Source organism: Berghia stephanieae, chromosome 10 (assembly GCF_034508935.2).
Source record: "Berghia stephanieae isolate SIO BIC M18660-M18661 chromosome 10, UCSD_Bste_1.3, whole genome shotgun sequence".
NCBI classification, from domain to species: Eukaryota; Metazoa; Mollusca; class Gastropoda; order Nudibranchia; family Aeolidiidae; genus Berghia; species Berghia stephanieae.
In genome coordinates this window covers 45,187,145-45,203,950 of record NC_088369.1, presented here as the reverse complement: position 1 = coordinate 45,203,950, position 16,806 = coordinate 45,187,145, and the positions used below count along the sequence as shown (strand labels likewise).

Genomic DNA, 16,806 nt, shown 5'->3' with positions numbered 1-16,806 from the left:
AATGATGATGATGATGATGATGATGTGAGATGTATGATGATGTGATGATGATGATGATGATGATGATGGATGATGATGATGATGATGATGTGATGATGATGATGATGATGATGATGATGATGATGATGATGATGATGATGATGATGATGATAGATGTGATGGTGATGATGATGATGATGATGGTGATAATGATGATGAGTGATGGATGATGATGATGATGATGAGTGATGATGATGATGATGATGATGATGATGATGTGTGATGATGATGATGGATGGGTGGTGTGGTGTGATGATGATGGTGATGATGATGATGATGATGATGATGATGATGATGATGATGATGATGATGATGATGATGATGATGATGATGATGATGATGATGATGATGATGGTGGTGGTGCTGTTGGTGGTGGTGGTGGTGGTGGTGGTGGTGGTGGTGGTGATTTGGTGATGGTGGTGGTGATGGTGATGATGCTGATGGTGGTAGTAGTGGTGGTTGTGGCGATGCTGGTGGTGATGATGTTGATGGTGATGATGTTGGTGGTGATGATGTTGGTGGTGATGATGCTGGTGGTGATGTTGTTAATAGCAATAGTGGTAGTGATGACGACATTATTCTTCATGCCGATAAATTAGGTAACAATATGCATCATATCAAAGAAAAACAGCGAAATAGATTAGCACCCGCATCAGTGTCCGGTTCTCATCATCATGTTGACATAGTTCGGTCTCTTAACGGTAGAATAAGCACGATATGGATCAAAGAGGTAACATATTTCAGACAGACAATTTTGTTTGCTTAATTAATACGAAGCCTCAAAAACACTGAATGAAGCATAATATCTATAAGAGAAAGAGCTTGATGAATAAGTATGATTCATCAATACTTTATACATTTTTACATCATATCTTTGCATGTACCTGCATCATCTTTTGGAACAGATTCAAGCTGAGGCATTTGTATACAAATCTCTGGTTCATTCATTCATTCATTCATTCATTCATTCATTCATTCATTCGTTCATTTATTCATTCATTCAGTCATGTATTCATGCATACGTTCATTCATTAATTCAAATAGGCATTTATCAATTAATTCGTTTTTTTTTCAAGTATTCATTTATTTATTTATTAAGTTATTTATCTATTTATCTACTTATGTAGTTATTCATTTATTCATTCAATCGGACTCTCTCTTTTGATAAGTCGTCACCATAGCAATCTAGTGTATAGACTGCAGCGGCGTGGCGTATTGACGGCATATGGTGGTGCCATGATTAGAAGAAGAAACAAACTTCTGAAACAGTGAATACGATTAAGAGGAAAGAGCACATGTTAAAAACTCTCTTTTTTAGAAAGGTGGGGGGGGGGGGGTCGATAGTTTCCACAAGTGGACAATACTCACAAAAAAAAATAATTCATGAAAACAACAAGCCACAAAGAAAAAATCACTCCACTTAAGTACTTAAGAAAGCAAACAACCCACCAAAGTATAACTGTTGACAATCTTCGCTTTCTCTCTCTGACTGACACAAATACACACGCACAAACACACACACATACACATACACACAAATACACACATATAAACACTCATACACATGTAACAATCAACTCGGTACTACAAGCAAGAAATATGTTGGTAAATTCGTCCACAATGCTTCGTTGCATACAATTACTTTATTTAATAATCGTGAAATTGAGGTTGGGGGGATTTTAAAATGTCATATTTTTAAGTTTTATGTTGTTTCTCTTTGCTGCTTACAAATAAACTTGACAATGATCAGTGTTTTTGACAGTTAATGTAATAATTTGGATGGCCGAAGTTACCCTAATTATGACGCAAATGATGTAACATTGGCGCATCCCCCTCAGTCCAACGGTGGAGCTCTCAGATCCTGGCAAAAGTCGAGGGTTTTTCCGCTATTTGAAGATAGTATAATTTGACCCAGTTTCTCGCTCAATCAGCTGTAGCGATACTAATGGATAGAGCATTAACTGGAGCTTGGATTTCTTTGCACCACGGCAGTGATGTCACCAACACACGAGTCGGCGCAGTGCGTGAATCGGAATCTTGAATAGAGCGGAGACTAAAAAGGCAGTATGTTGTTGGCGAGTTGGCGAAAGACAGTGAAGTTATAATTTCTCAATTTTATTTTAATTAAATTATGCTGTTAATGATTTTTAAAAGATTGGTGCGGTGCCTGGCACCATTCGATCCAATGGCCCCACGCCACTGTGTATAGATAGCATTGGTCGTCACCATACACTTCCACCTGAAATGCTTGTGTCTGGCGGTGACTTTACCTGCCTTTGACCATGTCGTGTTCTGAATAAAAGCATGCTTAGATAAAAACCAAATAAATATATCTCTTTTGTTTTTGTTTTGGATGATCGTCTTCAATTAAGAACTAAAATTATAAGTATCTGTATATTCACACTTTAACACACATGCACACACAAACACACATTCCAATAGGGAATGAGATTAGCGGAAGAGTAGCGTCCCTTGATTGGACGTCACCCATAGTCTGTGACGTCACCGGCGAAAAAGTTATTAGAAAGAGAACGTCATTTTGGTTGTGCGCATGCATCTCCGTTCCTCGCTTCCGGTGAAAGCGGCTTGAGACACTTCAAGACCAAATTGACGTGCTCTCTGTAAGGTGACGTCCAATCAAGGGACGCTACTCTTCCCCTAATCTCATTCTCTATACATAAAATCTACACACTCGCAAACTAAATCCAAGTAAACACACACTAAAGCATTAAATTATGCATATGCAAAGTATACACCAAACACATTGGATTATACCCAACATAGTCATTGAAAGTAAAGGAACTCTTGTTTCCTTTTATTACATGATAATGAGGTGATAGTCTCACATTATTTTTCATTGACATTATTTCAAAATTGTATATTATAACATGCTTAATACGATTCAATAGTCTGATGTCACGCCGCCCGGCATCGGCGGCCATCTTGGTTCTAAACAAAGAAAATCATTACTTTTTATTTTTCATGCTGGCTAGAACTTTTCATAAGTATTGTGATCAGAATGTGTAAAAGTCAAAACATGATCAATTTTATGTGTTTTTTTTTCCTCTGGATACGCTTTAATGCTCGCCGGGGAAATATTCCATACGGGCGTCCGCCATTGTTCCGATAATTTAGAGCCAGTGTTACTAAGTTGCCATGCGTCATTAGGACGGAAGTGACATTACGACTGTTGAAGAGTTTTCCAACACCCGAGCTTCATTCAGCTCAATGGTTTGTTTAGTGTTCCTCACCAATTCGAATGTGCCGCTCTTAGTGGAGTATGGAATTCAAATGCATTATTGGAGCTTCTAATATGAAAGTTGAATGTTGGAATTGAACATATGGCCATAAATATGAATCGATGTTCTATTCCTTAAGGAGGAGAAAAAAAATACAATTTCTTACGTCACAAACTTCCCCCCTCCCTCCTCAAACTTTGTATTTCACACTATTTTAATTCGAAATAGAGCAGAGAAGTCCTGACGCCACATTTTCCTGTCTTCCGGTTCAAAACTCATTGGAAGTGTGTAACCAACCCGTCCAACGGAGGACTAACAATGAATAGGTTACATATAGGGAATGAGATTAGCGGAAGAGTAGCGTCCCTTACAGAGAGAACGTCAATTTGGTTTTGAAGTGTCTCAAGCCTCTCTCACCGGAAGCGAGGACGAGAGACGCATGCGCACAACCACCATGACGTTCTCTCTCTAATAACTTTTCCGCCGGTGACGTCACAGACTATGAGAGACGTCCATTCACTGGACGCTACTCTTCCGCTAATCTCATTCCCTATTGAATCATAAAGTGGCATAACTACTTCAGTATCAGGGTGTAAAGGCAGATGCTTGTGATTACGGGCCGTAAAATAGCGTGGATGGATGATCTTAATTCACGGCCAGCATTTATTTAGGTTGGAAAATTAGATATCATCACTCTGAAACCAGAAGGTCCGTTGCACAATGAATGTATCCTGTCCTCCTGACTGACGGGGTTCACACTTCCACTGAGATTGGAACCAGTAGTATGACGTCACACTATTCTTACCTTTTGGAAGTCAAGATTCATCCCGACACAATACCATTATGAGATGGTGGATCGTATATTATTATTGTTAGATATTACCAAGTTAACGACAACGTTCCCAACCTTCAACGATCGACGAACGAACGACCTGGATGAAAACGAAGATCCATCCGTCCCCAGAGACTTAGTTAGGACAGGTCTTCGTTTCTCTCTTCCACGTCGTTCGTCTGTCTATCCATCCGTCCCCAGAGACTTAGTTAGGACAGGTCTTCGTTTCTCTCTTCCACGTCGTCCGTCTGCCTATCAGGTTGGGAACGCAATCATTGGAGTGAAAGATAAAGTGAGTAAATGTGACTTATATATAAGGAATGAGATTAGCGGAAGAGTAGCGTCCCCTAACCGAGACATACGAGCAAGAATAACTCAAGCCAAACAGGCCTTCATGGACCTGGGAAACATTTTGAAAAACAAACAGATGTCGTTCGGGATTAGATTCCGAGTCTTGAAGTGCTACGTGTGGCCAATCTTGTTATACGGATGCGAAAGCTGGACTACAAATGCAGAAACACAAAAGAACAGTTGAAGCTTTTGAAATGTGGTGCTTGAGAAGGATGCAGAGAATATCGTAATACTGCACACAAACGAACGAAGAAGTGCTAAAACAAACATACCAACAAAGGAAACTAATGCCCTTAATAGTGGATCGACAACTATCCTTTTTCGGACACATAGTAAGAAAGATAAGAATGAAATACCTGCAGTTGGAAAATACCTGGTAAAACGCGCCCGGGGAGACAAAGAAAAACACTCATAGACCAACTGAAGGGTCTTCACCAGCCTAACAATCCAAGAGCTGTTTGAAAAGGCAAGAGACAGGGAGGAATGGAGAGAGATAATTCATGCAGTATCCGAAGCCTGGACCAGGCATGGAACCTAGAAGAAGAAGAGCGTCCCCTGATTGGACGTCACCTTACAGAGAGAACGTCAACATAGTTTACGCATGCGTCTCTCGTCCTCGCTTTCGGTGAAGTGTCTCGTACCGCTTTCACCGGAAGCGAGGACGAGAAACGCATGGGCAAAACCATTTTGACGTTCTCTCTCTAATAACTTCTCCGCTGGTGACGTCCAACCAAGGGACACTACTCTTCCGCTAATCTCATTCCCTATACTAGAACAACACAAAACAAGTTCCCGTCCTTTATGTTAAATGTTGCGGTTGGTCAGGGACCCTTTGTAAAGCGTTTGAGCACATTTAGTGAATATTGCGCTATATAAAGCTCAATTAAAAAAAAAAATTAATTTTCCCTTATATCTATATCTAAGTTCACATTTACTCCCTATATCTTTCTCTCCATTTTATTGACTTATTAAGGCACTTCTAGTTTTGGGTTTTACAACGTATCTGTTGACTTTCTATGAATAATATTGTAATCCAATAACATCAGTATATTTATTGAAATGGGATTGAACTTTTTTTCTTTCTCCTTGTCACGAGGATTGTCGAACAAGATTGTCAAACAAGATTGTCGAACAAGATTGTCAAACAAGAATGTCAAACAAGATTGTCGAACAAGATTGTCGAACAAGATTGTTGAAAAAGATTGTCGAACAAGATTGTCGAACAAGATTGTCGAACAAGATTGTCGAACAAGATTGTCAAACAAGATTGTCGAACAAGATTGTCGAACAAGATTGTCGAACAAGATCGTCGAACAAGATCGTCAAACAAGATTGTCAAACAAGATTGTCAAACAAGATTGTCAAACAAGATTGTCGAACAAGATCGTCGAACAAGATTGTCAAACAAGATTGTCGAACAAGATTGTCGAACAAGATTGTCAACCAAACACCTTTCATATTCACTGTCCAGGCCCTGCGCTGTTGCATTTGTTAGTAGCTGCGCGTGTTTGGTAATTGTGGATGAAATTGTTAAATTCTGTTTTCCAATCTGAAATGAACGTCGTTCTCCATGACAGAAGTTCTTCATCGCGTGATTTCTTTGCCTCATCTGTGAAGAAACAACAGAATGTTTTATATTATAAAGTCAATGAAGATTCATCCCGATTTATCAGTGGGTAGATAGGGCATTCGCTTCACACGCAAGGGGACCAAGATCGATCCCGCGGGTGCACTCAACATTTTTCTGACCCCCTCTGTCAACCCAGCAGTGAATGAATGGGTAGCTGAGACTGTTAGATTTGGTGGAAAGTACTTTGCGATAGACTAGCGTCCTATCCAAAGGATTGCAATCAATTGCTATTGTCCGTTTCACGCTGTAGAAACGGGGATAAACTCCGGCTCTATTGGCCTAATGGCTCTGAGGGCCTACTTTTTCTTACAATGAAGAGCATTGTGAGGTGCAATTGGATTCAGTAGTCTGATGTCACGTCGCCCAGTAACGGCGGCCATCTTGGTTCTAAACAAAGAAAATCATTACTTTTTATTTTTCATGCTGGCTAGAACTTTTCATATGCCTTGTGATCAAAATGTGTAAAAATCAAAACATGATCAAATTTATGGGGTTTTTTTTCCCCTCTGGATACGCTTTTATGCTAGCCGGAGAAATATTTCAGACGGGCGTCCGCCATTGTTCCGATAGTTTAGAGCCAGTGTTACTAAGTTAACATCCTTCATTAGGAAGGAAGTGACGTTACGACTGTTGAAGAGTATTAACTATTATAATAGGTTGTCAGTGAGACACGGTGCGCCCCAGTGTCTGTCAGGGTTAGAAGTGTTAGGGGGAACAAAAATAATTACTGTGAATGAAATAATATGAACATTCATATAGCGCATTTCCACGGATTAACCATGCTCAATGTGCTTTACAAAGTTACATTGGGAACGAGTTTGAACTTTCAAACGCATGAGTTTAAGAATACTTTTATTATAGAGAATGAGATTAGCGGAAGAGTAGCGTTCCTTGATTGGTCGTCACCCATAGTCTGTGACGTCACCGGCGGGAAAGTTATTATGAACAAACAATATTGAACGTTTGTTTGAGAGTGCTTCCATCATCGTCTCAAAACGGTTTTATGTCGGAACGAACCAGATACTTAAAAGCCGAATTAAATGTTAAACTGGTCAAAAATATAAATTGTTGGCATTAGCACCCTAAAATATGGTATCCATTCTCCTCAATAAAACATACAAACTCAACACAAGTCTGATATTTCTGGCTATAAATTCAATTTCCAAGATCTTAACCAACCCGACTTAATACCGTTTTGAGGCGAAGGGTCACATATTACTACTCACTTGTTTCGGAGACCAGTTTTGGCATGTAGTAATCCCAGAATGCACATTCCTGTGTACGTGGACCTTGACCCACAGTCTCACCGGAAGTCATCGTTTTTGTGCTTAGATTGATGTACAATTGCTCATTGTGGTGAAAACGAGGCCATTCTTTGGTTTCCGGCTCTCCTGGGGCTTTATTTGGGTTCCTGTCAACGAGAACATCAATATGGATAGAATGAACATGACGTCACTCAGGTCTTTGTTATTGTTTTTTGCCATCCCCGTTTATGCGTAATTCTCACTATGGATAGTATGCGCTTGGCTAAGAAGCTCATAACATTGCCATCCGGAAGTATAACGGACCAACACACAAAACTGTGTGTACCCAATAACGTTTATAGTCAGGTTAATACAGTTCAGTGAGCATTACTCATAAACGCAGATGGCAAAAAACAATAACAAAGACCTGCGTGACGTCATCTTCGAACTATCTATACTGTATGAACCAGACTATAAAAGTGCATGGTTACACAAAGTTTTGTGTTTTGGTCCGCTATACTGCCGGATGGCAATGTTGTGAACTTCATAGCCGAACGCATACTATCTATAGATTTTTATAAATTATAGACGCATTGCAAAAGAATCATTAAATAAATCACTGAAAACGAAATCTCTCTTGTTGGAAACAGTGATAAAGTGATACGGTTTATTGTCCTGTCATAAAAGTCAAGCCATGTTAAGCGTGGTCATTTGGTCGGACGGATGACTTTGATCGGAAAAACAATGTTCTGGAACCGGCGTTGTATCAACGTTAAAATCATTAGCGAAAGAATTTTTATTCTCTATTGTCTTCTGGCACTAATCTATTCACTTCATCTCTTGTTGTTACCAACATAAGTGCCTGCTCCATTCACTTTTCTGAATTAAAAATTCACCCCATATACCGGAGCATACTCAATGTCTCAATTGTTTCTATGTTATATGTTTGTGTTGAGAATATTGGTTATTAAGTTTAACTGCTGGCCAGGTAACTTCGCGATGGTTGTGTGTGTTGGACCCGCGGTCTCCAGTAGTCGGTGAGAGAGGGATCTAGTAATGAATGACCTGAGTTTAATACGAATTGTTATGGGTTCGTGGATAGCTCATACGGTAGAGTCACGCTCTCACCGGCCAGGCGGGGTTGTCGTACCAATAAGGTCGCGGGTTCAAACCCCATCAACCGCCGAAAATTATTTTTTATTCTCCATTGTCTTCTGGCACTTTTCTTTTCACTTCGTCTCTTGTTGTTAGCCAAATAGAGTAGGGTGTGAATGAATACCTGTTATAGTCAGGGCAGTGATGTATGTTGTTAGATAGAATGTTACTCCAAAGAGCATTCAAGTCTGATGTCACGTCCGCCCAGCAACGAAGAAATCGGTACTTTTTATTCTTTATACTGGCTAGAACTTTTTCACGTGACATGTGATCAGAATGTATACAAGTCAAAACATGATCAGATTTATAATGTTTTTCTCCTCTGGGTACACGTTTATGCTCGTCGGAGAAATATTTCATAAGGGCGTCCGCCATTGTTCCCATAGTTTAGAACCAGTTAGTAAGTTACTATGCGTCATTACAATGGAAGTGAAGTCACGGCTGTTGAAGCCTGTTGGACTCTCATAACAGTAGACTTGTATAGATAGAACGAAGTTGACATCACTCAAGTCTTTGATATTGTTTTTTTTTTTGCCGTCTGCTTTTATGAGTAATTCTCACTAAACTGTATGAACCAGACTATAAACGTTTAAGGTAACACATAGAATTGTGTGTTGATCCGTTATACTTCCGGATGGCAATTTGGTGAGCTCCTTAGCCAAGCGCACACTGTCTATTGTATGAAATGGAAATTTGGGTCAAAATAGCCTGCTGGAGAAAAAACGCATTGATTATGGTAAAGCCGTGGAAATGTTCTATATTATACGAGTGGCCATGTTAATTTAATTCCATTATTTATTGTAGGTGCTTACCTCCCCTGCTACCGTACTTTAGAAAATACACGTATTTTAAAAATTGGCCAGAAAACTCGTCCTTCAAATATCGATCGATTAAAATGACCCTCCTCTTGACAAAAAAAACTCTCAAACCTGGGACTTCGCGAAGTTGAAAACAATCTCACTATAGGCACTATGATTAAAATATTTTCCCTAAATATAGAAGGAATATCAATGGCTAGGTGTGAGTACCTATCATATGTACTCAAAAAATATGATGTTGACATTGTCGTCCTCCAGGAAACCCATCTCGATGACACTGCCCCTCCCTCACGATACAACATTCAGGGATATCACGTAATAAACAAACAGCACCACAGGCAATACGGCATCATCACTTATGCCAGAGCAGCAGCCCAAGTCACCGACCTGGGAGGCAGCACAGAAATCAAAGGCACATAAAGAATCACTATTAAATCCGGTGACACTGAAATTACTCATATATACAAACCACCAAATCTTAACTTGGCCTCTTACCCTAAAGACAAAGTAAATCACCCATCGATAATTATGGGAGACTTCAACAGCCACCATTCCGATTGGGGTTACAACAAAAATGACACTCCAGGGAATGAGATCTCACAATGGGCAAACCTTAATGACCTAACACACATTTTTACAACCCCAAAGACAAAGGAACTCTACGATCGGCCCGTTGGTGCAAAGACTATACCCCAGACCTCGTGTTTGTAACAAAGGACCCAAATGGGAATTTGCTGAAGTCACATAGAGAAATCCTTGAAGATTTTTCTCACAGTCAACATCGTCCAGTCCTTGTTAGAACCGGAATCCGAATCCCAATCATGAACACCCTACCCAATACAAGGTGGAATTTCCGATAAGTGGGACCGTCCTTAGGGCGGAGGAAGACTTTCGAAGCTGGGTTGAAATGAATTTGGAGGTGTAGCGATACGCTACTACTACCACTACTACTACCATTACTACTACTACTACTACTACTACTACTACTACTACTACTACTACTACTACTACTACTACTACTACTGCTACTACTACTACTACTACTACTACTACTACTACTACTACTACTACTACTACTACTACTACTACTACTATCTACTACTACTACTAACTACTACTACTACTACTACTACTACTACTACTACTACTACTACTACTACTACTACTACTACTACTACTACTACTACTACTACTACTACTACTACTACTACTACTGCTACTACTACTACTACTACTACTACTACTACTACTACTACTACTACTACTACTACTACTACTACTACTATTTAAATCGATCGATGTTTGAAGGACGAGTTTTCTGGCCAAATTTAAATATGTGTTTTTCCAGAGTACGGCAGTATTCATCTAAAATCAATTGATATACAACATTTTACACATATTACTTCCATCTACTACTAAGGCATGGATGAGTGCTTGGAAAAAGATAGAGGCGAATATAATTTTAAAAACCAACTAATCTGGTTCGGATAAGTAAAAACCAACTAACACGTTGACTTCACTTTGGAACAGAATCTTTTTCCATGTGTGGCCAATTGCTTCATAACTGTCTTATAGTGTGATAATTAGGATTATGAAAAAAAAAAATGAATTTATACATCTTAACGCGAAACTAGCAAACTTTATGTTTTATTAAGATAAGATAAATTAATAAAGTGGGAAAAACTAAAAATCCATATTTCTGGTCACTCTAAGATCACTTTTCGACATCTGGTTTTCCTTCGAAATAAAACCAGAATGAGTAGTAATTACCTTGATCCACTACCGTGCAGGGAAGATCGGTCACTTGGCCAATTGTGTGTACTTACGGCTGTGAAGAACGACACAGCATCTGTTGCAACGGAAGCAGGGATACACATAACAAAAATGTGTTGTCTATCTATAGAAAGGTCACGTTCTAGTGGGAAACTTTCACCGTAAACGGAGATAAATGGAGATATGCTATATATAATTCACCGTAAACCATCAAGTTGAAGAACTCAAATATTAAAACAACTTCGCAAATCTCTTACAGCAATTGATAAATCAATGGGAAAACAGCTCTCTCTCTCTCTCTCTCTCTCTCTCTCTCTCTCTCTCTCTCTCTCTCTCTCTCTCTCTCTCTCTCTCTCTCTCTCTCTCTCTGGGGACTTTTAACTTGTCAAATAAAATATCAGTTTGGAATAAATACAATGAGACAAAATTACCAAAACGCAAGGGAGCTAAATGGAGCATGGTTGAAATAGTCTTATTCTGGTATTGCGGCTATGTGTTCTTGTGGTATGACACTCGCTTTCGGATCGGAAGGTCCCGGGTTCGAGCATCGCGCTCGGCGCATAGTTGAGTCCTTGGAAAGGGCTCTTTACTCACATTCTCTCACCGTATTCAGGTTTAAAATGAGTACCTGGCCGTTAACAGCGTTGTCTTTGTCTGAAAAAAATGTAATAATATCGCCTAACAGGCATCATGTCCCGTCCTACATGTTAAATGTTGCTGTTGACCAGGGACCCTTTGTAAAGCGCTTTAAGCACATTTAGTGCTTATTGCTCTATATAAAGCTCATCTTTTTAGCCAACGAAAACATAAAAGGAAATCCAACACCCTTGACCAAGTCAGGGTTTTACAACATGCCAGACCTCATACAATCAGTCTCCACATGCCCGGTATGAGTGACCACATCACCAAGTTGTTTTGTGCGACTATACTTTGATGGCTAAAATCCAACAAAAGGCTCACAGGGTTATCACGATATATGACAAAAGGCCGTGAACGCCATTAAAAAACCCTTAATAAAAACTACTTTCCTTTCTTAAACCAAACTTGCAACAACAGCAATATACAGAAATTGAGAATGTTTATAGCCAACGCTTCTAAAAGACTTCATAGAGAACATTTTCCTTGAAATATATCTATCTGTGGAAAACCTCGCTTACCAAGGATTCCATCTACAATTAAATTATTAATCCTACGTTAAAAAATGGGCACAACAACAAAGCAAAACTAGAACAATAACAACAATGACTGGAATGAGTAGCCAGCTCTCGGGAAGACACTAAAAAAAAAATAATAATAATAAAATTCCCTTTATTCATCCCCAAGGGGAAATTTGTCTTTAGGGTCTATTCCAAGGGAAGACTGGAATAACCCAGGCGTCAGCCGCAGAGCAGCGCCGCAAAGTGAGCTAGGGCGAGGTGGCTTGCTCAAGGCCACACAACGCAGCGGCGGGTGATTGAACTCGGTACCTTTCGGGTAGGAAGCAAAGACCGTACCACTGAGCCACGCTGCCCCTACACAATGAACTGACAACAAAAACCATCAAAGTTATGTCAATAATATGCTTGACCTTTATAAAGGATGATGTGGCCATCACCATTCCAGACGCGTCAAGCAGTTCTGTGTTACAAAGATCTGACAGATCAAATATAAAATATAACAGACCCCATAGAAATATGCAACACGTTAACTCTCTCATTACCAGCCATGTTCAAGATTTCCCCCAAAATTCACACCCATCTAACACAAAAATAGATTTTTTATCACTCAGTAAAATTCTTGCCATACATTAGATATTTCTTTAGCAAAATATGCTCTACAACACACTGTTCGTTTTCTTGATATTTTATGATGTATAAAAGAAATTAGATAGAATAAGAAAAATGTTGGTTGTATCGTATAGAATGTGACAATTTTCCTATAGTTGGTAAGGAGAGGGTTAAATAAGCACCGTGTCAATACACACTCATGTGTAAACTGAATAACTGTCAAAAATGTTGTAATAACGGCTTTTAGACTTCAAATTTTGTCATATAGATTACGTGCTGCTGTTGACTTGCGAACACTAGAAATTCGCGTTGAGTACAGTTAGTGGATAAAACCTATAATATTATAAAAACTGAAGTATAAAAGCACTTACCCAGTTTTAGCAAAATTAGTCCAGTATCTCATCATTGTTCTGCTCAACTCTTTTTCTTCATCTGTAAACGAGTGTGAGTCGTTGAGAGCTTGGCCAAAGGTGAACCAAAACTCATCCCCGTGAAGCACACCCATCCACTCTGGCCAAGGATTGGATGACCATCTCTGGTCAAACCAGTAATAGTAGACAGGAAGGCCGTGCCTGGAATACGCCCTGGCAAGGCGGTTGACTGGACAGACAAAGTAATAGTCACTGGCAGCACTATCAATGCTTTGTCTGAAAGCATTTTTGTCATCAGGGTTTAGCCAGTTAGTGTAGCGGTAATGAATCGCCTCGTGTCCAAATGTATTTAGTTTGTGTGGGTAATGGGGATAGTATTTGAAGAGAGACGGCAGTATTCGTCGATACATTTCGCCATTTATCTCAAGTTGACTGGAGTTCATATCAAACACACTGTCATGGTAAACCAAGAAAAATGTGATTTCGTTTGCGTTACTTCCAAGAAGAATGGGAACCTTTTTGAACATACCTTTACGCATACTATATTTTGGGTCATTTCTCACGAACACACCGTCCACGACAGGAGCAAATGGAAAATGACTTATCCCGTCTGTCATGTATTCATTGAGAGGGAACAGATTCGCATCTTTGTCTCTCATGCACTGAACTGAATAATCTGGATCACCATCTTTGTGGCAATTTAGTTTTTTGGAAAACGCATCAGATCTTCTTTGCATTTCATCTCTTGACAACGCGGCCCAAGATGCTTCTGGGGCTCCGCTCTGAAGGATTGCGCGGTGGAAAAGATTGCCGCAAACTTCGCAAAGAAGATGATGACCTACACTTGCCGAACCGGCACTCTCCGAAACTAATGTAACGCTATTTGGGTTTCCTCCAAATTTACGGATGTTTCTCGAAACCCACTGTAAGGCCATATGCTGATCCCAGAGTCCAGCGTTTCCAGGTGCTTCAGGGGTGTCCATTGCAAAAAACCCTAGTGCTCCAACCCGATACTGCATCGCTACAACTATCACATCATTTTCCACAACGAGATAATTTGTATTGTAAATGTCTAACGTATGAGTTCCAGAAGTAAAGCTACCCCCGTAAATAAAAACCATCACCGGCTTATTTTCATAAGGTGGGTTTGTCTTAGGAACCCAAACACTCAGATACAGACAGTCTTCACTAATTTTAGTGTTAGCATTCCACATTGTAGAACCCGTGAAATCTCCAAAGTATGTATCCATTAGTTGCATGCACGTATTTGGAAGTTGAGAAGCATCCAGAGTTCCTTCCCACGGGTCGGCCTGAACGGGTGGTTTGAATCTCAACTCACCTAATGGGGGTTTTGCAAATGGTATCCCAAGAAATTTGTCTACTCTTTTCCCTAAAGTGTATTCTGTATATCCTTGAACCAAGCCCTTGTCTGTTTGAACTACTGGTCGAAGGTTATCAACGCATATGACGTCATTCAATAGGCATAGCAGTAGAACTGTTGCTATGTGTACCAAGTCGAGCGTCATTATTGTTGTATGTGTGTGTGATTGACAGCACGTAGGAGACCCTTGAGTATAGGGTTGACTAAAGTTGATGAATAATAAATCCTTGGACGGACCTCTGGCGACAGATAAACAAATTACAATCTGATTGTAAATCAATGAAGCAAATACATGATAATAAACTAAAAAACAAAAGTATATTTATTATTTAATCAGATTATGAGCGTATTCTAATTTACAAATCTTTAAACTGAGCGCAAATTAAGGGCTTATTTACCACTTTTGAAATGGAGAATAATTTTGTGAATATTTTCTGAGAGGATTTTTATTTTCATTTCAACATTCAGACAAAAACAATTTGCGTTTTCAGACTCGTATTGTATATGTACTGTTTATTCAGATTCTTTAACGTTAGAGATAAAAATAACAAAAAGTGATCATCTACCTGCTAAACGTTAATAATGAATCACAGTATCTCATGGCAAATTTTACAGCACTGAAAAACTGGAGTTCTATCCTATAAAATGCATTTGTTACTCATCTCCTAGAAACAGTATTAAGTCAAAATGATATGGAGAGTAATCCCTAAGCGCCATAAGAGACAATGGAGCAAATGTTTATTCTTTTCCTATAGGGTAACATGGAAAGGAAGCCAGTCGGTGCAAGTATAATATATATATATATATATATATATATATATATATATATATATATATATATATTATATTATATACTTCAACAATCAACAACACACAACAAACTAAACTCATGTAACACACAGTCCTGACAATGGCTGAAATGGCCTGAAACATCGATGTAGACTGACTCCAACATTGTGGTAAATATTAAAATAACATATAATATTATAATAATAATAATAAAAATAATAATAATAATAATAATAATAATAATAATAATAATAATAATAATAATAATAATAATAATAATAATAATGATAATAAAAATAATAAAAATAATAATAATAATAATAATAATAATAATAATAATATATATTATATATATATATATATATATATATATATATATATATATATATATATATATATATATATATATATATCAGATTAACAAGTTGAGTCACAATTTTGAAACGATCAACAGTTGATATAATATAATAAAATTATTACTCACCGTGGTTGTTGGATGTTTGTATTGGAATTGGAAATGGATTCTAACACAAGTAAGTCATATTAGCAACAATAACTGCAAGTTACATGTTTTCCACGAATGGTAGCTAAACTTTAAAAAAAAATAACCGTTGACAAATTGTACTCGTATTAATTACTGATTATTTTAAAGGAGTTGTTGTTTTTTTTTTTTTTTTTTTGTTTTTTTTTTTTTTTCGTCTTTGGTTTATGAAACGAGTCTTACTTCACTCCATTCATAAATCGTGCACAAGTTGAATGCTGTACTTGTATCGCCGATGTGCGTTTAATTGATTTGAGCACGTCCAATCCACACACACTTATCATAGTTGTGAAAAGTAAGACACAGTCAGTAGACCCTTCCACGACATCTTCCTCGGCGTTTCCATTTTTTGTTTGTTTCTTAACTCTCTCCTTACCAACCATTTTCAGGATTTTCCCCAAAACTTCACACAAAACTATCACAAAAATATATTTTTTATCACTCAAACACAATAGCAGTAAAGTTCTTGCTATTCTTAATTTCTTCATCAAAACCTGCTTTGAAGAGCATATAAATTGTATGATCTACAAAAGAAATTTGAATAAGAAAAATGTTGGTCGTATCGTAACGAATGTGACAATTTTCCTATAGTTGGTAAGGAGAGGGTTAATATTGAACGACGGTTTGTGGCATATGATTATGAAATCTCCAATAGCAGCCAGAAATTCTGGTAGCGAAGTATTCTTTCAGAGCCATTAGATCACGTGGTGTCGGATTGTCTCCAGTTGTCTACATCATTAAACCGACAGTAGCAATACAACAAACAAGAGGAGAAACAAAACTCGCTTTAAAAAAAAACAAAACAGTTAACTGCCGTATAGGGAATGAGATTAGCGGAAGAGTAGCGTTCCTTGATTGGACGTCACCCATAGTCCGC

General features: G+C 38.4%; 1 protein-coding gene across 1 annotated transcript in view; it reads right to left on the bottom strand.

Moving 5' to 3' along the window:
• The window catches only part of LOC144955859 (acetylcholinesterase-like), a 17,430-nt gene extending 1,024 nt beyond the window's left edge, over positions 1 to 16,406 (bottom strand). The window contains exons 1-4 of the mRNA XM_078886074.1: positions 15,873 to 16,406; positions 13,219 to 14,838; positions 7,318 to 7,502; positions 1 to 6,070 (exon numbers count right to left, since the gene is read on the bottom strand). The exon at positions 1 to 6,070 is cut by the window's left edge and continues 1,024 nt beyond it. Coding sequence (XP_078742200.1) covers positions 5,922 to 6,070; positions 7,318 to 7,502; positions 13,219 to 14,744 — 1,860 coding nt within the window. The 5' untranslated portion in view covers positions 14,745 to 14,838; positions 15,873 to 16,406 and the 3' untranslated portion in view covers positions 1 to 5,921. The remainder of the gene's footprint in view (positions 6,071 to 7,317; positions 7,503 to 13,218; positions 14,839 to 15,872) is intronic.
• Between the last annotated feature and the right edge of the window lie 400 nt (positions 16,407 to 16,806).